At 44.8% G+C, this 27391-nt stretch overlaps 1 protein-coding gene across 1 annotated transcript in view; it reads right to left on the bottom strand.

Moving 5' to 3' along the window:
* The window catches only part of SCD5 (stearoyl-CoA desaturase 5), a 126242-nt gene that overhangs the window by 25659 nt on the left and 73192 nt on the right, over positions 1-27391 (bottom strand). The window contains exon 3 of the mRNA XM_040966868.1: positions 20393-20598. Coding sequence (XP_040822802.1) covers positions 20393-20598 — 206 coding nt within the window. The remainder of the gene's footprint in view (positions 1-20392; positions 20599-27391) is intronic.

Below are 27391 nucleotides of genomic sequence, written 5' to 3' on the forward strand. Positions count from 1 at the left end.
TGACAACCTCAGCAACTGTTCACCTGCCACCAGATGGGAGACCTGGATTGAGTTCCTGGCTCCAGGAGTTCAGTCCCAACTGTTGCAGGCATCTGGGGAGTACACCAGCAGACAGCAGCTCTGTCTGTGCCTACCTGCCTCTGCCTCTCAAATTAAAAAAAATAAACAAATAAATGGCTTGGTTTTCAAACCCATGTCAGGTATCCCCACTTCTCACTGTTGAGTCTCCCTGACCTGTAGAGGAACTCCAGGGACAGAGAAGGAACCTGCAGTCCCCAATAGCACTGGCTGGGGTGGCTTCAATGAGCACACACCCAGGCTCGAGAGTACACACTAGCAGGGGGTATCCCTGAAATCACTCACAGGCATCTCAAAGTGCAGCCTCCCGGGTGAGGGCCCTTCCCTCTCTCCAACAAAGAAGAAAATGAAACATCTGAGATTCTACATGGCTTTGTGCAGCAAGGGTCTGATCTCACCAGCGCTTCTGTAGAGGTGAGACCAAAACCAAAACCCGTGTAAGCCTAATCAACCTTTGACACACTCAACCAATGACATGGTGAGATGGGAACAGAGGAGTCAGAACAAATGGCATCAGAGGGAAAGCACCTGGGGAGCCCTGACATGACAGGCTGCATGTGACTCTCTAAATATCCACTCTAGGTGTGTGACAGCGATCGACAAATGGACAACTGAAGACAGTAAGTTCACTTCAACTGTCAAGTAACAAGGGGTTCTCACGAGACATTGCTGTCAGCAGTTTACATTAGTACAAGAGAAAAATGGATGTGGATTCTACAAATTTGCAAATCAAAAAGGATTCCCCTTTTAGAGAGCAAGGCAGCCTCATTTAATATTTTCACAAAATAGCTGTCATGAGGGCATCAGCCTTGCCAATCATTTCATGGAAACAATACAGCGGACAATGAGAGATGGATCTGTTTCTTAGCAAAGCGATTTGTTTTTTATTGTTAAATATATGCATTTGTGGCATCAGATAGCTCTTGCCTAAACAACTACTTCTACACTGCTTTTCTTCCATCAGGATTAGCTGGGTTCTTCAGGAAAAAAATGTATTTTATGGAGCAAATCAACACTAAATATTATAGCTCATATGTATTACGATGTGTCTCAGAGCACTGGAGCGAGTCAGAACAAGAACTAGCCACCATGTCATCTATCCTTCGAAATTAACGCATGTATCTAGATCTTGACTTGGCCGTCATTACGCCTTCTTCTAGCGAGAAGCAGGAAGCTCTCGACAGAACAGCGGGTAGATGGACAACACGTCAGCTCTTTCCAACCAACACGCAGGGAAATGAAGAGGTGGTGACTTCGTCCTCAGTCATGGAAAGATGTGGAGCGTGGAAGGAAAAAAAAAACAGCAAAAGGCCCCAAATACTGGAATCAAACATGTTCTAATTAATTTCTGATAAGGCACATCCAAAGCTGAAAGTTCTGACTCCACGATTCTGATTTTAGTTACAGGTAAGTTATTATAGCTATCGTCAAAGACTCATGTACAAAGTTGGCTACCCTAGTATTGCTGTAACAATTTAAAGAGAGAAAAGTGTGCAATCCTTAAGTGCTATATTAGCCAGGGTTTGGTTACTACAGTAAAATCCTTGGAGAAGGTAGCATTATAAAGAGAAGGGGTTTATTTTGACCCATGAGCTGGAAGGTGTAGATCAGACAAACCCCACTAATTTGGCCTCTGGTGACAGTCTTCTTCCAGGTAGACCCCAAGGCAGCATGGGGCATCATGTGGCCTGACTCTGTCTATGCCTCTCCTTGAATGTCTTCCTTATATTTCCCCACCATGATTTGAAATAGCAGCCTTGCAACGTAATCCCATCTAGTAGCTTCCAAAGGTCCCTCTTTCAGATACCACAGATTACTTTCCCACTTTCTTAGTATCATTAACATAAGACTTTGGGTCCAAAGCCTTAAGACACGGGCCTTTAAGAGGCATTCAACATGCTAACTGATGCCCAAACTACAGCAAGTACTTATCAAAACAATTATGGGAACAGCCATTTGGCCTAGTGTTTTAAGACTCCAGTTAAGACACCTGTGTCAGGGCTAGTGTTGTGGCATAAAGTCTCAGCCCACAGTGCCAGCATCCCCTGTCCTGCTTGCTCCACTTCCAGTCCAGCTTCCTGATACTGTGCCTAGGAGAGCTGTGGGGTCTGACCCAAGTAGCTGGGCCCCTGTTACCCGTATGGGAGACCAGGATGAAATATCTGGCTCTTGGCTTCAGCCTTGCTTGGCCCTTGCCATTGTGGCTACCTGGATAGAAGATTCTCTCTAGGGCTCTCCCATTCTCTCTGTAACTGACTTTCAAAACAAAGAAATCTTAAAAAACAAAACAAACCAAACAAAAAGGCCTGTTTTCATGATCAGAATGTCTTACTTTGATTTCTTCTTCTGGCTCTTGACTCTGCCTTCCTGCGAATGCAAACCCTACGAGGCAGCAGTAATGGATCAAGTCATTGGGTTCCTGACACTCACCTGGGAGACCTGGACTGAATTTCTGACTTATGACTTAGGCATTGGCTCAGCCCTGGTGATGATGTATATTGCTGGTGGTGGAGGGGGGAGGGTTACTCAGCAGATGGAAGGCTCTCTATATCTTTCTCTCACATAGATGGAATTTTAAAAAATATGAAATCCTCACAATGAAATATTAAGTAGTCTTTAGACTAGACAGATGTTTCAATATTCTATTAGGTGGGAAATGTGATGCAGAGTTCTGCTTCTGCTTAGGTGAGAGTATGCTGTTCCCAGCTGAGCAACGACACAAAGCTGGACAGTATATACAATTTTAGCTTCCTGTGAACCCTTTAAGAGCTAAGTAAAAAGTCAACGAAGTAAACCAAATTCTAAAGAACCATAGGCCCATTTAGGAGAGTGTCCACACGATCTGTGACAAAAAGAGCCAGGCTAGATTTGCTTGAAGAGCAAAGAGGCATGGGAGAGACACAGAGAGAAAGATATCCTGTCCTCTGGTTCATGCTATGCATGGTCCTAACAGCCAGAGCTGCAACAGGTTAACGCCAGGAGCCAGGAACTCCATCTGGTCTCCCACATGGGTGGCAGGGGCCCAGGCATTTGAGTCATTATTTTCTGCCTTTCCAGGTGTGTTAGGAAGCTGTATGGAAAACACAGTGGCAGGGACTTACACTGGTGCCCCCACATGGGATGCTGGCATCACAAATGGCAGCTTAACTCTCTGTGCCAGAAGACTAGCTCCAGGGTGAAGTATGCCCAGTCTGCAGTGAGAATCAGCATCTGACATGTAAATATTAGCAGGAATGGCATCTGCTTGCAGCAAACCATCTTTCATAAAATTTAGCCTCTTACTTTCTCTGTGAATATTCACATTTTACCTTAAAACTAAGATTTCTCCTCAGCATTGGTAGTCAAGTATTTTACTAGAAAAAAAAATTAATTTGAGGCTAGCATTGTGGCAGAAAGTTAAGCCACAACCTAGAACACTGGCATCCCACATGAGCACTGGTTTGAGTCTTGGTTGTTCTACTTCTGATCAGAGTGTTCTGCTAAATGCACCTGGGAAAGTAACAGAGGAGAGTTCAAGTGTTTGGATCCCTGCATTCATGTGGGAGACCAAGATGAAGTTTCTGACTTCAGACTAGCTCAGCCCTGGCAGTTGTGGTCATTTGGGGAGTCGATCAGTGTATGCAAGATCTCTTGCTTACTCGCTCTAACTTGCCCAGTAAGTAAAGACATGTTAAATAAGAAAAAGAGACAGAGAGAGAGAGAAAGAGAGAGAGAGAGAGAGAGAGAGAGAGAGAGAGAGAGAGAAAGAAAGAGGCGGGATGGGGGGAGAAGGAATGAAGAAGGAAGCAAGCAGGCTATTCAATGAAAGCACAAGCTCTTCTTTGTTTCGGATTTGGCTAATCAAGACTACAGGGAGTCGGGATATTTAGAATTCAAGTCCAGAATCCAGGTCTTAGCATCTGCATGGCAAAATTCATGAAAGGGTCAAGAGTGATGGGTGGCAAGACAAAATGCAGTCCACAGGAGGCAGTTCATTATTAGCAGCCGAAACTGGTCTCCGAAGCGAAACAGGAGTGGATGCAGAAGTGCATGGAGGCTCAGGTAACTTGTTACAAACAGGTCCAGAACCCACAGACACCTGTTGATTAATATGTTTACCATGGGAGTGAGCAAAGTAGTTGGTTCCAGAAATTTGAGTAACTGTCTCCTCATCTTGCCAGGGGAATTTCTTGCACACAGAAAAGGCTGCTCAATGTGTGGGAGAACATGATTGCTGATGCAGTTGATGTATTTTTATACACACACACTGTTCTCCCAAAGTTCCAGTAGGAAAAGTACCTCTCATTAATGAGGCAAATAAATGACATTGTGACTTGGAAAGTTTGTAAAAGTCAAAACAACCTGCTGAATGAGCTGTTACACTTATTTCTTCCCTGCCCAAACCTTTAACCACGAAACTAGGGAAATTCTGGTGTTGACGCTGTAACCTCAAGGTTGACTCATCCATCTCTCAGCTATCTGGTGACAACCAAAGACTCTGTACAAAAAGCTTTAACCAAAGTACAAAAAGAGATATTTATTCTTTTCTATTTTATTTGACCTGAAAGGGCTAATGAAACACACCTCACACCTTTGTGATTGACTTTTATCATGTTTTTGGACATAGAGAATTCCAGAGATTTCATTCCGGACAGCTACGGCTGGATGCAGGGACAATCATTCAAAGACAGACAACTGTTGCATTGGGAGAGGGCTGAGTTGAAGGACAGACTCCAGGGCTCCAGCTGTGATCTGCAGCTAACTGCCCCTTAAACACAGGCGACAGGATGCAGGCAGGGGGCACATTTATATGCACAAGTAAGCCTGAAAGCAAATCTGAGTAAAACAATGAAATGTGGGGAGGACAGAAGAGGACAAAGAACCCTCTCCTCCTGCCAAAAATGAAAACAAAAACAACAAAAAAGAATCTGGCCAAGCAATAGGGGACAGCTGAGGGACAGAGGAACACTATTGTGATGCTGAGAATCCAGTGCGACAGAATGACAGTCTCTGACAGGTGAAAAGCAAAAGCCTGGATGGGACAGCCAGGAGCTAACAGACAGGAGGGAGGGAACCACAAACAGATGAACGGACAGAGACTGGGCAGCTGGAAAGACTGAATGAGGAGGAGCACAGGTGTCTATGGAGCGAGGACTCCGTGGAGTTTCCTCTTGTTCCTGCCTGGGTGCAGACAGAGTGCTCCAGAACGAGTGAGCAAATATATTCAATATATTCCAGATTCTTGTTCTTGTGTGTTGATCAGTGGCTACTCTACAGAAGGTACGTTGAACCTAGCTGTTGAATGAATAACTGACAATTATGAAAAAAAGAAGCTGAGGTAGCTAAGAAAGCTGAGTTGGCCACACGGCTTATGGCATCCATCACTAAGCTATGAGTTGACAGGACATAAGGAGCCATGCTCTCCAAAGGCAATGTCCAAGTGATACTTGCCTTGGAGTCAAGCTTGGTTTCCCTATTGCAGGATCTATGGAGGACTCAAGTAAAATGGCAGTCATCAAGCCAAGGGTGACCCAGGAACAAGGGAGTAGGGAGAGATGGTTGTCCTTAAAACCCCCTGCCTTCCCATCTTCTCCAAATCCAATCCCAAGTATTTGTGGATGCTTGAATGTTCTAGCATCATCCAGAGCCTCTCCTTGGTGGTCTGTCCTGACAAGAAACTGACTTACTAACTTAACAAGATGTAAGGAGAGCCCTGTGGCAAATGGATTCCAACCAGACACCCCAGCACTCCTACACAGAACCAGGATCAAAGAAAACTGGATTTAGTCAAGGAGGATGAGTCATATCGACTGGGAATCCCCCAATGATCCATCCTACTCCATAAGGAATCCCCAGTAAGAAGACAAAGCTGGTGGAGAAACAGAAATGAGTCAACTATAGACTCATCTGCCTACATGGCCCTGGCTACCTGATACTCATAAACAGAGTGCTTGTTGTCTAAACAGACAGGGCTACATCAAAGGTAAAGAAAGGAAAATGGTGAAACAGCACTACTTGCTGGCTTCCAGTTCCACATAAGCAGCCTGGAAGTTGCTGCTCCATTCAAACAAGTAAAAAGCTGAACAAACGGGAAAAAAAATCAGCGGCTCTTAGATCAGTAAGAATAGAGGTTACAAGGTAAACTGCTGATCCCCAAACCAGAGAAACAAAGAAAATCACAACATACTGGGCAAAAGCCTTTGGAAAATTCTAACTGAATTGCTAGAGGCTAACTGTGGACAAGTCATATTTACCTGAAGGAACTTGACCAGCTTTGGGACATTCCATAGTAAAGAGCAGAAAAAAAATCTCCCTCATATTTCTGGCCCAGGTGGGGTATGGGGAGAAATGAACCATCTTGAAATATACCAGAACATTCCATTCTTTTTAATCCCAGTGTAACATGCAGGAGTTTCGGCAGAGCCCAACTGACATGGGGAAGGGACATATCCTACAGCAGACTATCAGAGCCTTCCACATGGGACAGGGAGATTACCCAACCCCAGCCCATTCCTGCCATTTTCTCCCATCTGCTAGTGGAGAAGATGATTGAGAAACACTTGTGGGGCCCAGCAGCATGGCCTAGTGGCTGAAGTCCTCACCTTGAACCCACCAGGATCCCATATGGGCACAGGTTCTTATCCCGGCAGCTCTACTTCCCATCCAGCTCCTTGCTTGTGGCCTGGGAAAGCAGCGGAGGATGTCCTAAGGTTTTGGGACCCTGCACCCGCGTGGGATACCTGGAAGTTCCTGGATCCTGTCTTTGGATTAGCATAGCATCAGTCGTTGTGCTCACTTGGGGAGTAAATCATCCAACGGAAGATCTTCCTCTCTGCCTCTCCTCCTCTCTGTATATCTAACTTTCCGATAAATAAAAAGAAATCTTTAAAAAAAAAAGAAACACTTGTGAAGTCTACAGTTCAGAGGCAAATGTTCACTAACTGGACAAGAGAGTGCCCTCCACCCTTCCATCTACACCTATCTCCACCCCAGTGCTACTCTAGGCCAAACATGGCAGTTTCTTTTATTTGTGCATCATGTCCAGAAAGCAAGAAAAGTTACAAGGCATACTAAAAGACAAAAATCAAAACAGAATGAAGCACAGTTTAAAGATACAGACCAAGTATCAGAAGACCAGGTAGGGATTCTAGCATTCTCATACAGGGAATTCAAGACATCTCTGATTAATATGCCAAGGACGCCAAGTAGGTGAAACAGACAGCATGCAAGAACAGATGGGGAATATAAGCAGATGGAAATTCTAACAAAGAACCAAAAACAAATGGTTAGTGATTTTTTGAAAATATTGGAACAAGAATGAAGAATGCCACTGTTGGGCTTGTAAGCAGGCTGGATACAACTGAAAAAGAAAACTTAACTTGAGAAAGCAGGAACAGAAGCCTCCAAAAGAGAAAAGCTAAGGTTAACATAGCTGAAAACCAACAAAACAGCATTCAAAAACTCCTGCACAACCTCAAATATTATAACATATATGTAGTGGGAATACCAAATGAAAAGAGACACAGGAACAAATGATTAAGAACTTCCCAAAACTAATGGCAAACACCAAGTCGCAGAGCCAGGAAGCCCAGACAATACCAAGCAGAACAAATGTCAGAGGAACTACACCTAGGCATATTATTTTCAAATTACAGAAAGTCAAAGAAAAAAAGAGTCCTGAGGGACTGAGCCACCTCCTGCCAACAGCAGCAGTACATATGAACAGTGGTTTGAGTCCTGGCTGCCTCACCTCCAAGCTAGCTCCCTGCCAACGTACCTTGGGAAGCAGAGGACGAAGGCCCTACTTCTTGGGCCCCCACACCCACGGGGAAGGCCTGGAGGAGCTCTGGCTCTTGGCTTCAGCTTGCCCAGTCTTGAACATTAGCACTTAGGGAATAAACCAGAGGATGGAAGATCTTTCACTTTCTGTCTTTCCCTGTATCTCTGTAACTCAGCCTTTCAAATAAGATAAGTAAATATTTAAACAAGGAATTACTTAGAAAAGGGAAATGCATAGGTCAGGAATTTCATCTACATAAAGAAAGGGCATCAAAATTCATTTTCTTATTCTTAATTAATAAAAGGTTATTCAAAATAATCATAAAAGTATCTGATTATGTACATATGTGTATGTGAGACACAAGATAATGATACAATGAACAAGAGGTAAAATCAGGATTATTTCATGATAAGATACACCACTCATAAAGCAGTACAGTGCAATTTGAAAGTGGGAGTGAATTATTTGTTAATGTATATTCAAACTCTAAAGCAATCATTTAAAAAGTTAGAAAAAAAGAGTAGAAGCAGAATCAGAAAAAAATTTCAAAGGTCACCAATAAAACAATGGTAAATCTGGTTGATATAGGTCTATCAACAAAAACATTGGACACCAATGTTCTGAATGTGCCAATTAGAAGATAAAAGATAGGCCTGGCGCAGTAGCCTAATAGCTGAAATCCTCTCCTTGCATGTGCTGGGATCCTATATGGGCACCAGTTCTAATCCTAGCAGCCCCGCTTCCCATCCAGCTCCCTGCTCGTGGCCTGGGAAAGCAGTCAAGGACGGCCCAAAGCCTTGGGACCCTGAACTCACATGGGAGACCCAGAAGAGGCTCCTGGCTCCTAGCTTTGGACTGGCTGAGCTCTGGCCACTGTGGCCACTTGGGGAGTGAATCAATGGACAGAGGATCTTCCTCTCTGTCTCTCTTCCTCTCTGTATATCTGATTTTCCAATACAAATAAATAAAATTAAATTTTAAAAAGACAACAGATGGTCAGAATTGACCAGAAAAACAAAATCCAGCTATATATTGTCTTCAAGAAACTCTTACAAATATGAATACCAAACAAAATGGATGGAGAAAGATGTACCCTATACAAACCTATCAAAAAAAGTGAGAATAATTATACTGAGCTCAGACAAAGCAGACTCTGAAGCTACAGAAGTTGTCAGGGATAAAGAAAGGCACTATATGATGATACAGGAGTTAATTGTCTAAGAAAACAATAATCCTTTAGGAATTTAATGATGCACATATTTCCAACAACACAATGTGGAAATATGCAAGGCCAAAATGGATAGAACTGTAAGAAGTAACAGAAGAATCCACCATAACCATTGGAGACTTGAATATATGTTTATCAAAAACAGACATATCTAAGAGGCAGAACATCAGTCAGGCAGGACTAACTGCACCTTCCATCAACTGAATGTAACTGACATCCAAAGATGACTTCACTCAACAAAGCCAGAAGCTCCACCGAGATAGACCACATTTGGAGCTGTAAAACACACCTTGAGCAATTTAAAAGAACAGAAATCATACATCGTCTGCTCTGAGATCATAATGGAATTATGGAATTATGAATACAATGTCAAAATTTGTGGGCCAATGGGAAAACAGTGCTTGGAGAGAAATATACAGCATGAAGACATATATCAGAAGAAAAAAAGGGCTGGTTTTATGGCACAATAGGTGAAGTTGCCATCTGAGACACCAGCATCCCATATAGCTGCCATTTGGAGTCCCAGCTGTTTTATCTGCAATCGAGCTCCCTGCCAGTGGACTGAGAAAAGGAGTAGAAGATGGTTCAAATGCTTGGGCCCCTGCACCCATGTGGGAGACCCAGACAAAGGCTTCTGGCTTAGCCCTGGTCATTGCTGCCACTGGGGAGTGAATCAGCCAATAGAAGCACATGCACTCTATAACTGCCTTTCAAACAATATATGGATCTCCAGAAAAAGAAAAAAGAAAGGTCTAAAATAAATTATCTAAGCTATCTTAGAAACTACAAAAATAAGAGTAATTTAAACCCAAACAAAAATAATAAAAATGAAACCAGAAATCAAGAAAAATAAAAACAGATACTCCATAGATAGAAATAAAAAATATATGATTCTTTAAAAGGGTTTATATGTTGATAGGGCTGTTCTCAGGCTAGGTATGAAAAAAGATTTAAACTTAATACTAAAAATAAATGAGGGGAATCTCTATAGATTCTCTAAACACTAAAAGAATAGCAAAGGAATACCATGGACAATTCTTCGTACACAAATTTGAAAACCTGAAATGAAGTTGCACATTTGTTAGCAGGTGCAATCCTCCAGAACTCACATAGAAAGAAATGGACAACTCAAAAAAAAAGTCTTTATTTGCTAAATAACTTGAGTCAATAATTAGTATTCTTCCCAAATGAATTATCTGGTTAATTTTAAGTAATTTTATTCCAGTCTCTGCAATTTTTTTTACAGATCAAGTTTGTGAGACCAATGCCACCATAATGCCAGAACCAGACAAATCAATTAGGAGAAAGCTACAGACCAACGTTTCTCATGAGTGTAGATGCTAAAGTCTTCAACAAAGTGGCAAATTGAATCTAACATTGCATAAAAAGAACTCTGACCAAGTGGGATTTCTACCAAGTATTTAAGGCTGGTTCAACATTTGAAAATCAATTGGTGCAATCCATCTTATCAACAGGTTAAAAAAATGCTATGATTAGATCAATAGATGTCAAAAAAGGGATGAGTGTGGTGCAGTGACTAAGCAGTAAATGTGGAAGAGAAGGGAACTAAATGAAATGGATAAGGAATATTTGTTAAAAATCTACAGCAAACTTTATAAGGATGATTAACAAGAAGCTTTTCCAGAACATACTGAACAAGGCAAAGACTTTTTTCATTTTTTATTGCATTTTTCACAATCTTTACATAGTTAATTAGGGTGAAAATGTTCAAGGGCTATAGGAAAGTGGATAAGACTATTATTTCCATATTTTTTCCCTCATGTATCTGAGGTAAAGGGGGATATTGAGAGAGAAGCCCCACCTAGTTTCCCACCCACCCCAGGTCCCGGATGTGGGGCATGCTCCAAGATTTTTGCTCAAGTGGTTTTGATAGTTCACCAGTTATGAATTGCTGCCATTCTCACCACTTCAAGCACAATCAGGTCGTTGAAGAATCCACTGATTGACACAGTCCATCATAGAGTCTCCGTTTGCCAAGTATTTCACTGCCAACATATAGCTGAGATGGTTGATTGACTTGTTCTGTCTTCTGTCTTTTCTTGGTTAGGGTTCTAAGTCCAGCATTTTGATTGGGGAGATCCCCAAAGAAACTTTGAGGCGTTCCCAGACCAGATTCTTGTATGTGCTAGCAAGTACAGGGCCTGGCACAGTCCATCGCCCCGATCAGCTGGTGGTTGTAATTGCTGGGTTGGTTCTGTTTTCAGCCCCGACTTCCACCCAAAGGAAGCAGTCGCCTGGGGACAGCTTACCACGTGCACGTGGTGGCTGGTGTCAGAGGTCTGCGCATGAGACGCCCTGTCCTGAGACTCCAAGGCAAAGACTTATTACTGAAACTCTAGTAGATGCATTAAGAAATAATGTTACATCAACTGGGAAAAAAACGAAACCTGTGTTTGTTCAAAGATGACATGACTGACTTTGTGGAAAATCCAAAAGAATTAACAAAAACTTCCTGTGACTAATAAGGCTGCTGGATATAATTTTAATACACAAACGTCATCTGTTTTTTCTATATATAATTAAGAACAAGCAAAATTTTAAATAAAAAATATAATGCCATTTACACTAGCACACTACTTAAGTAAAAATTTTAGTTATAAATCTACCAAAATATGTATAAGAAATACACATGGAAAATTATGACTGATGAAAAAAATCAAAGAAGAACTAAATAAGTGAAGCGTTATCCCAGGTTCATGAACAGTATGATTTAATATTTTAAGTGTCATTTCTTCTAAACTACTTACAGATCCAATACAATTCCAACAAAAATCCAGTTTATCTTGTAGATGTATTCAAACTGATGAGCTGTTTGTATCTTTTTACAGATGTTGACAAACTGATGCTAAAGATTATTTGTGGTGTCAAAAGTGTCGGAGAAGAACAAAGTTAAAGGACTGACACTTCATCATGACTCCAAGACTCTCTATAAAGCTTGTAACTAAGTCTGTGTGGTATTAGCTAAAGAATTAACCATTAGTACAACATAGCAGAAGAGAGAGCCCATAAATAGATCCACATTTAGTTAACTGATCTTCAGCAAAGGAATGAGTGCAACAGAAAGAGAAAAGATAGTCCTTTTAACAAATAGTGTTGGGACAACCAGTCACGTACAAAATGATAATTAAAGAAAAGAATCTAGACACAGATACTCTACTTCACAAAAAAAAAGGAACTCGAAGTTGATGACAGTCTTACTATGAAACAAAATACCCAAAGAAGACCTAGCAGATGACATATGAAAGACCTAGACAATCCTCAGGTTGGCAGGGACTTTTCACTTACAACACCCAAGACCAGATACATGAAGGAAGAAGTTGATAAGCTGAATGCCATCATAATTTACAATTTCTTCTCTCTAAGACATTGGCAGAAGAACGAAAAAAGCTACAGACTAAGAGAAAAGGTGTCTCTGATAAGAGCTGTTATCTAACATGTAGAGATTGTGAGAACTCACTAAGAAGAAAACAACTTGATTTAAAAGCAGACCAAAGATTACAATAGTCATCACTCAAGATATACAGATGGAAAATAAGCATATGATAAGATGGTCCACAAACGGTATCACCAGGGAAACACAAATTAAAGCACTGAAATGCCTCTACACATCAGAATGGCCAACACCCACTACACTGACAACAACAAATGCTAGCAAGGACATGGAGCCATAGAATTGCTTATTCATTGCTGATGGGAACGCACAATGCCAAAGCCACCTTGGAAGGCAGTCTGGTTGTGATACATACATGTATCACACACAATCCAGCAATCACGCCCCTTTGGTGTTTACCTAGAAGAGTTGAAAACTTAGGTTCACAACAAAGCCTGTGCATGGATATTTATAGTAGTTTCAGTAACTGCCAAAACTTAGAAGTAACCAAGATGTTGCCTTCAAAAGGTGAATGGGTAAATAAGCTTTAGGACATCCAACTCTCAGGTTATTATTCTTTAGGTTATTAATTATTCTTCAGGTTATTAATCTTTAGGTTATTATTCAGCACTAAAAGAAATGATCTAACAAGCCAACAAAGGACATGGAGGAAACAAATGCATTTTGCTAAGTGAAAGAGAGCCAACTGAAACGTCTATCAATATCCTGCATGATTCCAAGTATACAACATTCTGGAAAAGGCAAAAATCATGGGAATAGCAGAAACATCGGTGGTTGCCAGGGGTTGGGAGTGGTGGTGGAGGGAAGCATGAAGGCAGAACAAAGAATTTTTGTTGTTGTTGTTGAGCAGTGAAAACATCATGAATGTGATGTAATAGTAGATGTACGCCAGTATACATTTGCCCAAATCTACAGCATCTGCAGTACAGGCTGTGAGTCCTGCTGCAAGCTGCTGGCTTGGGGGGATAATGATGTATCTGTTGTAGCAAATGTACCAGTGTGTGAGGGATGCTGAAGCAGTGGGAAGCTATGCATGTGAGCTGATGGGGGCTAGTGGGAAAGCTCTATACTTTCCATTTTACTGTGCTGAACTTCAATCAACTCTTTAAATCATAAAGTATCACTGAAGAAATAGGATACACATTCTTAAAAAGGAAAAGGATTAATGGCAACAGACTAAGGGACAAATTGAAGTAAAACAGGTCTCAAAAAAGATTCTAGCTGTTCAGCTGTCCTCCTACAAGGCATGGCAATATTTATCCATTTTTATCTCGTCCCAGGGTACCAAAATGAAAGGGCATTGCTCTTCCAAATAATTCCACCCATCTCTGACTAGGTCAGCCCATCACCATGGCGACGAGGCAAGAGCTTTGCTTGTGTCTGGACAAACATTCACTTAGGTTACTCTGAAGATGCTCTTGGCAGTGCCTGGATGTCAGTCTTAAAGGAATTAATTACTTCCCTCAATTAAGCAAAGGATTAGAGGAAATCATCTCTGGATTTGATCTTCATTCTGCTATCTTTTTAAAAAGATTTATTTATTTTTATTGGAAAGGCAGATATATATAGAGGAAGAGAGACAGAGAGGAAGATTTTCCATCTAATCATTTACTCCCCAAGTGAATGCAATGGCCAGAGCTAAGCCTGTCCAAAGACAGGAGACAGGAGCTTCTTCTGGGTATCCTACATGGGTGCAGTGTCCCAAGGATTTGCCCCATCCTCAATTGCTTTTCCAGGCCACAGGTAGGGAGCTGGATGGGAAGCGGGGCTGCCGGGATTAGAACCAGCACCCATATAGGATCCTAGCGCATTCAAGGCAAGGACTTAAGCTGTTGGCTATTGCACCGGGCCCCATTCTGGTATCTTGAGAAAATGATTTGAGATTCTAGTTTCTGCCAACTAAATGGTGGCAGAGATGCCACCCACTTGCTTCACACACACCAAGAAAACGTTCTAAGATTGAGTCATATGTGATGGCCAATGCTTTGTTGAAGGCAGACCAACGGAATAATGACAGTGCAGAGCTGCTAATGACTCACCCCATTCCCAGCTACCTTTTCTTCCTTAGAAATGCAACTATTCAGGGAGGCAATAGCTGAGGGGTCTTCAAACACTCCATGGAAGGACTGGTGTTATGGTACGGTACGTTAAGCTCCTGACTGCGATGCCAGCATCCCACATAGCATTAGGTAGAATCCCAGTTGCTCTACTTTTGATCCAGCTCCCTGTCAAACCACTCAGAAAAGCAACAGAAGGCCGCCCAAGAACTTGGTCTTTTGCTCCCATGTGAATGACCTGGATGGAGTATCTGGTTTTGGTTGGGCCCAGCTCTAACCATTGTGGCCACTTGTGCAGGGAATCAGTGGATGGAAGATTTCTCCGTCCTCTCTGTAACTCTGTCTTTCGGATAGGTAAAAATAAATGGAAAAAAACGACCACAAATATGTTTTACAAAAGTTCATAGAAATACATATTATGAAAAAAATTGCATGGATTTTAAAAAGTTTTTTGCACCACGATAAGCTTATTTTCTAATCCCATTTTCACACAAACTTTTAAAATTTTATTTATCTATATGAGAAAGAGAGAGAGACAGCTCCTATTCACAGGTTAGATCTCAAAATATCTATGATGGCTGGGATGCATCGGGATTGAAGTCAGGTTCCCCACATAAGTGACAGGCCCCCAATCACCTGAGCCATTACCTTCTGCCTTCCATGGTTTGCATTGGCAGAAAGCTAGAATCCGGAGTTGGAGCCAGGAATTGAACCCAGATATTCCAATGAGTGGGCATCTAAGCCACCCGGCTAAATACTGCCCCCCCATCTTTATGCAAAATTTTTAAAGTATTTCCATATTAATCAGGACAGTACATTTCCCTTGAGTGCAGGTGTGGTCGAGGGGGTTAGGTGATGGGGCTGCACATCTCCAGGGAAGGCTCTGCAAGAGTAACTTGACTGTATTCCGCACGGGGTCCTTTTTGCCTCTTCCGCCTTCCTCTGATGGAGCGCCAGTGGTCAACTTGGACAATGAGTGACACCAAAATCAGTGTTGCATACAAGGGACAGTGGAGCAGAAGGGGAAAAGTCCCAGCCATCTCCTGGCGCAGTGGTACAGCCACACCCACCTACACTGTCTATCTCCAGCATCCTTTGGAAGAAACACACATGCATCCTGTTGATGCCAAACACAGCTCCTAATAGTGCTGGCATGGCTCACTTTGAGGTCATCCTGTTGTGTATGATGGGGTTTGGGCACAGAGCACAGATGGGGCTCCCCCACATGGAACCTGCTGCTTTCTCTTCCTATCTCTCACCCTGGAGGCCACTCTGTGGACAATAGGGCAAGCATGTTGTTCCAGTATCTCTGGCTCCTCTTAGGTCCACATACTTCCGACTGCAGTGATGGAGCTCAGGGAAGTGGCTGATGAAGGCTTTGGAAGTAGGCTCAAGGACGCTGGGGCAAGGACTCCACGGGAGGTAGCACCCTGGGGCAAGTCGTGGAAAGTTCCAGTGGCAGATCCTTGAGGCCCTCTGTTCTCCCTGAGACTTAGGGAAGAGGAGCCTAGTGTCCTGGCCCTTGAGCCACTGCCACTTGTTTCTCGCTCTCTCATCTTCTCATGCTGGCCTTACCCATCACAACTTGCTAATCCAGCAAATCCTGAAGCAGCCTAGTTAACGAATTGCTTAGTCTAACAGCCTTGTTAAAATGACCTAGTATAGCATGAACTGTCATTTTTAATTCTACTCTCTTCTCTGTCTCATTAAGCAGGAGAATGGAACATTGACTCTGGCTAGCTTTCCTCCAGTAAGCTGTGACTTTATCAATGGTGTCCTCCTCTGTACTAGGGGCTGACGCACGCTAGGTCTGTCATTGGCATCCATTTCCCCACTCATTTGCTCTCCCAGAGATCACAGTGCCCAGCCTTGGTGGCCCCACATTGGCAAACTAACCCAGCAGAGCAACACATCCAGTCTGTACCTTTACCAAATCAGAAGGGAGAAGCCATGCCACACAAAGAACCACACCTGCATCTCTGGAACCCTGGCAAATCCTCCAGAGCAGCCGGTTCCAAATGCTCGCCTTGCCTGCTATGCTTCAGGAAAGATCATGCTGCTGGGAGCAGGCAGAGCTTGCGGGCTAAGGCCTAAGTCTTAGCCTCCACTCCCTCATCCCACCCACTTCCCATCCACCTTCCTGCTAATGTGCACCCTGGAAGAAGCAGGTCATGGCTCAACTACTTAGGTTCCTGCCACCCATGTGAGTGGCCCAGATGGAATTCCCGTCTCTTGTGTGTGGTCTGGCCCAACTCTGGCTGTTGCAGGGTAATGAATCAGTAGAAGCAAGATCTCTTGGTCTTGGCAAGATCTCTTGGTATGAATAGATACATAAAATTTTTATTTATTTTTATTGGAAAGGCAGACTTGCAGAGAGAAGCAGTCACAAATAGAAAAATCTGCAATGGCTGGAACAGAGCTGATCTGGAGCCAGCAGCCAGGAGCTGCATCCACGTCTTCCATGCAAGTGTAGGGTCCCAAGTCTTTGGCCCATCTTCCACTGATTTCCTAGGCCAGAAACAGGGAGCTGGATGGGAAGTGGGGCAGCTAGGATATGAACCGGCACTCATAGAGAACATTGCTGCTTGCAGAGGATTAACCAGATAAGCCAACACGGGGGTCCCACATAAAAAATAAATAAATAAATAAATAAGAATTTAACAAAAAAGAACCATGGGGGCCCAGCACAATGGCTCATTTTCCCTCTCCCAAGTATGGAGATCTCGTATGTGTGCCGGTTTGTGTCCTGGCTGCTCTTGGTTCCTGGCTTCAGATCAGCTCAGCTCTGGCCACCATAGTCAGTTAAGGAGTAAACCAGCTCTTTCTCTGTAAATCTGCCTTTCCAATAGAAATGTATAAATCTAAAAAAAGTCCTGGATTCCATTTGCCTCTCATTCCCACTTTCTGTCTCCTGGTCACCTCAAGGTTTCTTACCCAGCCTCTTAATGATTATTATTGATTATATGATTATTATTGATGATATTACATGATTATTTTACACATCAGATATTCTTACACTACACCAATACTTATATAAGTTGTTGTTCTGGCTACTTACATAATGAACTTCAACAGTGACACAGCCTATTGTAGTTGGCTGTCATTATTTACAATAAACTGTAATTTTAACAAGCTTTGCTTTTCTGCTTCACTTACATGCACACCTGACTGACCAGGACAGTAAAACAAAACAAACAAAAAAACCCCACAAAACAGCCAAGGCCTAGCCTAAGTGATTTGTAAGTCTCCTTCTAGCTCTCAAGTTCAATGGCTCCTCCACCTTCTTCCAAACCCCCTTCCATCTTCCAGGTCTGGGCTTTGAGCCTGTTCCCTCCCAAAGGCCTTCCTTTGCCCCTCACTCCACAGTGGGTCAGGATTCCTGCCCCAGGTACATACGGGGTGTCCTGAGCTGTACTATAGCACCCCTCATGTTAGAGTGCAATAGGGTACATAGTAACTTGTGGGTTCCTTGCCCAGGAGTCCTGGGAGGCCGGAAGTCAATCTCCAAGGATATGCACCCAGCAAGGGTTCCCTGAGCTGGGAACACCAACAGGACCCATTGGGGTCAGACACCATTGCCCCTGTGGACTCTGGCCTGGTAAAGACAACTGTTCTCCTAGGACTCCACAGGGAACTTGCTGGAATGGCCTTGGTCCTCCTGCCTGCACTGAGAAGTGGTCTTGGGACACACATACCATCAGGACACACGTAATAAATCTAATCACAGCAGTTTTTATTTGTTTATTTTTAAAGATTTATTTTATTTTTATTTGAAAGTCAGATATACAGAGAAGAAGAGAGACAAGAGGAAGATCTTCCGTCCCCAAGTGGCTGCAATGGCCAGAGCTAAGCCTGTCCAAAACCAGGAGCATGGAGCTTCATCCATGTCTCTCGCGTGGGTGCAGGGTCTCAAAGCTTTGTGCCATCCTCAACTGCTTTCCCAGGCCACAAGCAGGGAGCCGATGCGGAATGGGGCTGCCGGGATTAGAACCAGCACCCATATGAGATCCTGGTGTGTTCAAGACGAGGACTTTAGTCATTAGACCACCGAACCGAGCCCATTCACAGCAGTTCTTAAGGAAAAATAAATGTTTCCTTTTTATGGTGATAGACCCTCAGGTTAATGCAGCCTTTGAGTTCTTGATGCTTAGCAGATCCCTCGCCTTTTCTGGGCTCATGAGGTGAAGGTGAGGTCCGACTTGCAAAACATGACACATGGTGTGGCAGGACCACTTGCTGCGCACATCACAGCCAAGCACAGAGAGCGGTGAGCCCAACCACACCATGCTCCCCATCCCGCTGCAGCACAGCTTCTGGCAAGGCAGCCGACAAGGAAAGCTGAAGTAAAGGGTGAGACACACAGGGACACAGGTAACATGACAGCCTTGGGACAAAATATATCTACCACACGCATGAAAAGAGAACGAGACAGGCTAAGCAACAGTGGCTGTGTGTGCCCAGGGGAAGTTATGCCCGATTCTCCATCTGCGTCTCTAAACTTTCAGTCCTTTCTCTAATGACCAGGGCTACAGAGCAGGCAGTGGTTCAACCTACTGCTCACAACACTGGCGTCTGTATGCTATTTTCCACTATGTCTTCATAAGGGCTATGGGAGGCAGGGTTCCACCCACTTTAGAGAAGAAAGAGGGACACTGGGAGGGGTGAGTTCCTCTGCTGGTACAGAAAGAGCCACATTAGATGCTGGGCAGTCTGGCTTGGTGGGTAGACAGTTGTCACCATGCTCTAGTGCCCTTGCCAAAGTCAAACAAGAGGGGTAGGGGGAAGGAGGTGCAGTGCTGAGCCCCACTTCCCCGCCCAAAGGGACTCCTATGCTGGTCAAAGGCACGGGCTCCGTTTCCACTTCCAGCCTGAACAGGAGATGGGGCAAAATCCTCAGATGACAGGGACCAGCCAGGGGAGCCAGTCTTCAGGGACCATCTTCTCACTGTGTCACCTCAGGGATCCATCAGTGCGGGGAATGCATGCTGCCCTCCCTGCACCAGATTCATTGCTACAGCAGCAAGAAGCCCACTCACTAACACTCCCAGCACAGCCAACCTCGCACACCAGCGCGCGCACAGCAGGAGTACATGTCCAATCCAAAATGTGCTGACTGCAAGCAGCTTCATCCTGCAAGGGCCCCCTGATGGCCACTCGTGACTGATACTCCCAGCTGTCTGTACAGAAACCTGTGGGTAGGGCAGTGGTCGGGATCCGAGACACTAGAGGGGCATCGCTAAGGACAGTTCCAGAACAGGGAGGACAGGCCCTGCTGGAATTGAGCAAAGTCACATGAGTCAGCAAACTAAAGCAAACCCTGCCCACATCCTCGGACCAGGCCCATGCAGGCATGTGTGAGCAGCCAGGGAGGTAGAGAGATTCCTTGAACAGAACCTCACACAAGAGATCAGAAGGTGCTGATGGCCTCAAGGGGGAATCCATTCCCAACAGGTCCTGACTTAACACAGGGCTGATCCTAGGCTCCAGTTCCTGACGCCATAGCCCGGAAGGCCACGAGGAGGGCTCCAGCGAGGGGTTTCCCGCAACCCATGTGTCACAGCTGGCTCCTGGCTTCAGCCTTACTGATCTAGACTGTCACAGGTAGCCTGTCACAAGAGGGGTTGGAGGTGGGGGACTGAACCAGGAAAGGGGAAGTTCCTTTCTCTCGGATGAATAAATAAAAGCAAAGGTACCAGTGGGGCAAGCTTAATGAGTAAAAGGAAATCAGTCAACAAGAGTTAAGCCCTGAGCTGGAGCCTAATCATTAGGGCCAATGCCTGAGGAACTGGCCCCAGTGGTGTGCTCTCTGTCCCCCGCCCCGCCCCAGGGGACATGGCTGCAAAAGCCCCCTCACTTACTTTCTCTGGAACAGGACCACAGGGTCGGCAAGCAAGTCTGTAAGGTCAATCTTACTGCCCTTCTCGATGACGTCTGGATGCTTCCGCACCAACAGCCAGCCGATGTGGGAGAAGAAGAAGCCGCGGCGGGAGTTGTGGGGGTCGGCGTCTGTCTCCGAGTACTTGTGGTGGGCCCGGTGATCCCTGGACCACTCAAAGATGTCATTCTGCAGAGAGAATGCAAAGCTTGAGAGAGAGAGAGAAAAAAAAAGCAAAAGAAAAAAGAATGCCCAAGGCCAAGCTTTCTGGAACATTCTTAGCCTCCTCCTCCTCCCCAACTGACCCTGCTTTCCCTTCACAATCCTCAACCCTGTCTTCCCTAGAGCTCATCTGGGTTGTGTTCACTGGAACAAGAGTAAACCCTGGGGGAGCAGGGGGAAGGGTAGAGACCTGTGCTGTAGAAGCCACACCAGCTGGGAGCCAGCAGCAAGCAGGCCCAAAAGCAAGCTCTGGTGGGGCTGTCAGCTCTACAGACAGCTTACCACAGGAACAGCTAAGCTCAGTCTGATGGGGACGCCTTAGCTGACAGCGGGGCACCCTTGAGGAAGGGCCAGTCTTGGTGTTGGATCTTGCTGCCTCCTTTTCCCACTCTGATGTTCTTCAAACCCAACTCAGAGCCAGCACGAAGCTGCTAAGCTGGAAGCCCAAAGGGTTACTTCCCAAGTCTCTGCAAAACACCCAAGCACAGATGAGATGGCTTTAGGGTTGCTCCAAGACAGTGCAACAGAAAGGGATGGGGAAGGGAGGTGTAACTTCAGCTCCTTTAGGGACCTGGTGTGTTGAGCAGGACCCACCCAGAGGAGAAGCAGCGATGCTCAGGGTCAGGGCACTGCCCAAGGAACCATTCCCACAGACTGTGCTGCCCATGAAGTTACAAAGCATCACAGGTCAGCCGCACCTGCCAAGCACGCAGAGCGTATAAGGGACAACCCTACCAGTCCCTCATGGTGGGAGACTGGGAGGGTGCAGGGGACAAGAGGGCCTTGGGTGGGCTATGGAAGTCACTGATGCTGGTCTCAGAGCAGGAGGCTTCTCTCTGGCTGCCCTGCTTTTATCATCTTTCTCCTGTATCTGTCTCATTGTCTACTTCCTTAAGTGCACGCTGCCTCCCTCTCCAATCCTGTTCATGCTGCAGCAGGCAGTGGTACCCCCGAGTAATGAGGCAGAAAGAGAAGTAATAAAAGTTCCTAAAAAGCACAGACTTTTAGATTTGAATACAATGACAGGGAATATTGGGCTGTCTTTGTAAGGTGAATATTACAGCCTGTCTCAGAACAACAAAGGAAAGGTCTTTAGATTTTGCTAGTGTATTTAGACATAGTGGTTGGAAGAGAGAAAGCATTTTATTATTTTTATTATGGAGATTGGAACTGGGAAAGCATTTCAAATTTTAATCAAGATCACCTTAGTCCAAAGAAGGGTGCTTTCGCATTTGTTTTTGGCTTTTATTGCAGTGTTCATCTGAGGGTGATATAGGAATAAAGGAAAATATTCTGCTCTCCCTTAATCACAAATAGCTAAATGATGGCTTAGGGGACATTGCCTAAGTTTACCTAACAAGTTAAAACAGCAATGGCACAAAGATGGCATTCCTCCACTCACATTTCCCATCCATAAGATACTGCCCTCATTCCCCAAACATGTGGGGAAAGTCTTCAGAAAACTCTCTTTTACCTTGTTAAAAGGCTATGCAAGCTCTTTAACGAACACTGTGCAACAAGACTCTAAATGAAGAGTTCCAAAAGCTGAAACATAAGTCCCACAAAATTAAGCCCACCACAAGAAAGAAAGTGTGAAACAAGGAAGACAAGTTGGACACAGGTATCTGCTTCAATCACTTTTGCCTGGATTCCTTCCCCGGTGGAAGCCACTTGACTGAAACAGGGCAACGAGGCGAGGGCTGTGGCCACCACCCAAACAAGCCTACCATAGAGCCCAGCTTCCTCTAAGACACACTGGTCATTGTTCTCACTGTAAAGCTGAGACCAATGAAAACAGTGACTACAGAAACAAGATGTGAGTCAACAGAAGGAAGCAAGATCCTCATGTTCCCCCATGGGAGTGGGAGGAGGGAGCAGGGGAACAGGCAAAAGAACCCATCTGTGATCAGCATCTGTGTCTGATGCAAGGTTGGGTACCTCAGGTGTGTCCAGTGGCAGTCAGCACTGAGTCCTAGAGAGAGGATGCCTGGCTACCAGGGAAGTGACTCCTGAGCCTGGGCGTTCTGCCCATGTATGTCTGTTGGGGTGTACATTTTGATGAAGGTGTGATGCTCGACTCAGTAGCAATTCCTGAAGCCTAAATATTTACACATCCCAACAAGTCAAGTAAAGAATGATTAAGTTTGCAGCTTGTGAGTTTATACATAACAAAGTTTTGGCGGGTCATAGCCTACGTCTTGACACCTTGACCTTCCCAAGTGGAAACTTGCCACGTGTTTACTGAAGGTTCCTGAGAGAGGACTGCAGTGTTCAACAGGGTACATTGGTACCTAGAGTGCCAGCCATGACTGAGGCATGAGCAGGTGGGTAAGATGAGGGGCCAGAATGAAAAAATCAGGAATGTACAGCTCAGGCGCTGGTTGCCTTATCCAAGGGGCCATGCTGTGGCCCCACTTTGTGATGTCCAATGGAAACACAAGGCAAGTCACGCATAAGATGTAATTGCTCTGAATAGCCACATTTTAAAAAAATAAAGTAAAATTAGCTTTAATGTGGTTGACCTAATGTAACATATCCCAAGTCTTGTCATTTGCATATACAAAAGGTTTAAGGGAGACAGAGTCATAACGTGTGTTTGGACACAAGGTTTTTTGAACTTCCTGTATAGATTTTTCCCCATGATATGCATTTTCCACAAACTTTCTGAAGATGCCCCATATAATCAATATGAAGTTATTAATGGAATATTCCATGTTGTTTTTCCTGCATCAAGTCTTAGCAGTGCGGCATGCAATTCCCACTTAGATGTCTCTTAACTGGAATCGGCACATTTCGATGGCTGTCTGCATATGGGGGAGCACACATCTAACTTGTAGCTTGCACAATTCTCACTGTGTGTGTTACACTTCCACTGTAAAAGCTTTTCACAGTTCAGTAGTGCCTACTGGTGAGTGTGAAATTGCCACAAACCCTATGGAGGCCCAATGAATAACACATATCATCTTAACATTGTACGTATCTTTGAATGTGACAATTCATTTTCCAGAATTTATCTTGAGAAATAGCCAGGGTTGTGTGCAAAGAGCTAACCACAAGGATGCCCAGTGTAGTGAAAACTTGGAAAAACCCGGAATTTCCACATAAGAGGATTTCATTAAGTATCTAATGATATGTTAATTAATTAAAAGCCATTCATGCATGTGTCCATATATACATAAAAAGTTTACACATGGAACAATCATTTAGCCTAGCAACTAAGATGTTTATATCCTTCCTCTGTCTCTCCATTTCTCCTTTTTGCTCTTCTGATAAAATGAATATATATGTATGTATATGTGTATATATAAAATAAATGGAGTGAGAATTTGGCACAGCAGTTAAAGTGCTACTTGGGGAGCAACAGAGTGGTATAGCTGGCTACTCTTCCACTTGCAGTGCAGGCATCCCATATTGGTCACCAGTTCAAGTCCTGGCTGCTTCAGCTCTGATTCAACTCCCTGCTAATGTACTTGGAAAGACAGCAGAGGATCGTCTGAGGCCTTTGGGCCATGTGGGAGACCTGAAGGAAGCTCCTGGCTCCTAGCTTCAAATCAGAACAGCTCTAGCCATTGCAGCCATTTGGGCAATCATCCAATAAATGGAAGATCTTTCTGTCTCTCCCTCTTTCCGTGTGACTCTGACATTCAGGTAAAATAAATGAATATTTTAAAAAAATAAATACATACAGTGAGTGCTACTTGGGATGCCTGACTCCCATGTCAGAGTGCCTGGTGTGAATCCTGGCTACTCTGCTTCGGACTGATCTTTCCGCTAATGTGCACCCTGGGAAAGCAGCCGATGATGTGGGGACCTCTACTGTGTACATACGTGGGAGATCCAGACAGGGTGCTGGGATCCCGACTCCTGCCTGGCTCATCCCTGGCTGTTGCGGGCTTTTGAAGAAGGAACTAAAAGATGGCAGGTCTTTGTTTGCCCTTATATGTCTGTCTGTGTGTGCATCTAGTTTTCAAATATTATGAAAATAAAATTTTTTAAAAGCAGCCCTTCAAAAAGATAAACAGTATTTACATCTCACATCAAATTGCCCACCTTCAGCTGCTGCTAATGCAAATCCTGGGAGGCAATTGTGATTATTCAAATAGTTGGACTCCCACCTCAACATAGGAGGCCTGAGTTGACTTCAAGGTTTTGACCATTGTAAACATCTAGGAAGTGAACCAGCTGGTAGAATTAAACTTGTGCACTCTCCCCCGCCCCCCCCCCTCTCCCTCTCTCTCCCTCTTTCTGGTATGTACGCTTTTTAAAAATTCTAGGGGCCAGCATTGTGGCATAGTGGATAAAGCTACCTGTAATGCAGCATGTGAACTGAGGTGGCAGTGTGGACACTTGAACCCATCCTACACTGGGTACCTTTATGCCATCACCGTTCATCACGGATCACATCCCTCGAAGGGGTCCCCGCTGAGACCGCAGACGTACATACAGATGACATGGCAACCCCAGGGCAGCCTGAGTGTGGACTACTTCCAAGCTTGTCCCTTCCAGGAGATCGGATCATAGACCCACCACGGGGTCGGGCCCATCTGGAATCAGCCGATTTTGTGGCTGCCAAAGCTCCCGAGTAGAGAACCTACAGGGTGGCCCTGAAACACAGCCACTGCTTGTGCATGGCCTACATCTTCATCTCCACTGAGCGGTGAGAAGCAAACCAGGACCAACCTGGCAACATGTCAGCTTGAGCAGTCAGGTTTTAGAGTGGAAAGTACTTAAGGATACATGTGGTGCCCCTCCCTCCACACGCCTGAGAGTGGGGCACGGTGGGTGCGTGCCATGCCACCTGGGAAAGCGGACACTCTGTGGAAGTGGTCTAACAGGGAAAGATGTGGCTGCCACTTCTTGGGAACCCTATGGCTCATTGGAAACAGACTTCACCTCTGTCTCTGGGGTTCAACTTAAATGCCAACACTGTGTCACTCACATGGTGAGGAGCACAGGGGCTTTCCTCACTGCCGAGATTGGGTCAGCACTGATTTCCCTTTAGATAACACTGATGATCTGGAAGAACAGCCCAGAAAGTACCCCCAGAGGCCCCTGGCAGCTTTCAGCACCACCTGGCGAAGTCGCTTCAGGAGGACAAGTTGCCACCTGTCACGTACCTTCCTTGTGGCGCTCAGCTTCCTTGCATTGGGTTTCAGAAGCTGAGAGAAGATTGAAAATCTGGTCTTTGCGGCTTATTTGTTTGTTTGTTTGTTTGTTTGTTTGTTTGAAAGGCAGATATACAGACAGAAAGTGAGACAGAAGGATCTCCCAGCTGCTGGTTCACTCCCCAAGCAGCCACAATGGCCAGAACTGAGCTGCTCCGAAGCCAGGAGCTTCCTCTGGGTCTCCAATGCAATGCAGGGTCCCAAGGCTTTGGGCCACCCTCGACAGCTTTCCCAGGCCACAAGCAGGGAGCTGGATGGGAAGTAGAGCAGCCAGGACACGAATCAGCACCCATATGGGATCCTGGCTCATGCAAGGTGATGACTTTGCCCCTCAGCTATCACTCCAGGCCCAGTGTTTGTGGTTTTAAAAGAATCTTTCCACAAAACTGATAGATTGGAAAGACAGAAGTTGCCTATTTTGTTCTATTGCTCTTTTGTTTTAATCTCTTCAGAATATAAGAATACATTCTGGGGCCTAGGGCGGTAGCCTAGCGGTTAAGTTCCTCACCTTGCACACGCCAAGATCCCATAGGGGAACTAGTCCTAATCCTGGCAGCCCTGCTTCCCATCCAGCTCCCTGTTTGTGGCCTGGGAAAGCAGTCAAGGACTGCCCAAAGCCTTGGGACCCTATACCTGCGTGGGAGACCCAGAAGAGGCTCCATGCTCCTGGCTTCAGATCAGAACAGCTCTAGCTGTGGCAGCCGCTTGGGGAGTGAATCAATGGATGGAAGATCTTTCTGTCTCTCCTCTCTATATATCTGACTTGCCAATAAAAAAATAAATAAATGTTAAAAAAAGAATGCATTCTGATTGAAACTTTTGTGTTTAAAAACATATTTGAATATATGTTTTAAAATATTTGTTGAGAAAGAGTTTCTACTCTCCAAATGCCTGCAAAAGTCAGGAACGGGCCAGACCAAACCCAGGAGCCTAGGATTCCAGCTGGGTTTCCCATGTAGATGGCAGGGACCTGACTACTGAGCCTGCTACCTGGAAAGCTAGATCTGGAAGCACAGTTGGGATGTGAGCCCAGGCATTCAGACATGGTGCAGGTGTCCCAAGTAGAACGCTAACAAGGGTACCAAGCACCTATTTAATACACCTTTTTAAAACAGCTTGGAGAAGTTCCTTTGGTAGACAAGTTGTCCTGTTGGGAATCCTTCCAATTGGGTGTTCAGGGTTTTGTGGCTAGTAACATGACAGCTCTTCCAGATCCCACCTCCTGAGCCAAAAATCTGGGTCCTTGCTTTCCATCCATGTGGGAGACCTGGGCTGAGCTCCAGGATCCTGGCTTCAACCTGGCCCAGCCTTAGCTACTGCGGGTATTTGGGAAATGAACCAGCAGATAGAAGATGGCTCTGTCTCTCTCTTTCTCTGTGTGTGTGTGTGTGTCTATGTCTGTTTTTCAAAGGAATAATTAGAAAAACAATCTCAAGGTGCTGGTATTGTGGCACAGGTTAGCTAACATTTGCAAGGTCATCATTTCACATTGGAATGACAGTTCAAGTCTTAGCTGATCTGCTTCTAATGCAATTTCTTGATAATTAGCCTGGGATGTCAGGGGACAATTGTCCAGCTATGTAGGCCCTGTCATC

This window comes from Ochotona curzoniae, unplaced genomic scaffold, assembly GCF_017591425.1.
Source record: "Ochotona curzoniae isolate NIBS_2020 unplaced genomic scaffold, NIBS_Ocur_1.0 scaffold_4506, whole genome shotgun sequence".
Lineage (NCBI taxonomy): Eukaryota > Metazoa > Chordata > Mammalia > Lagomorpha > Ochotonidae > Ochotona > Ochotona curzoniae.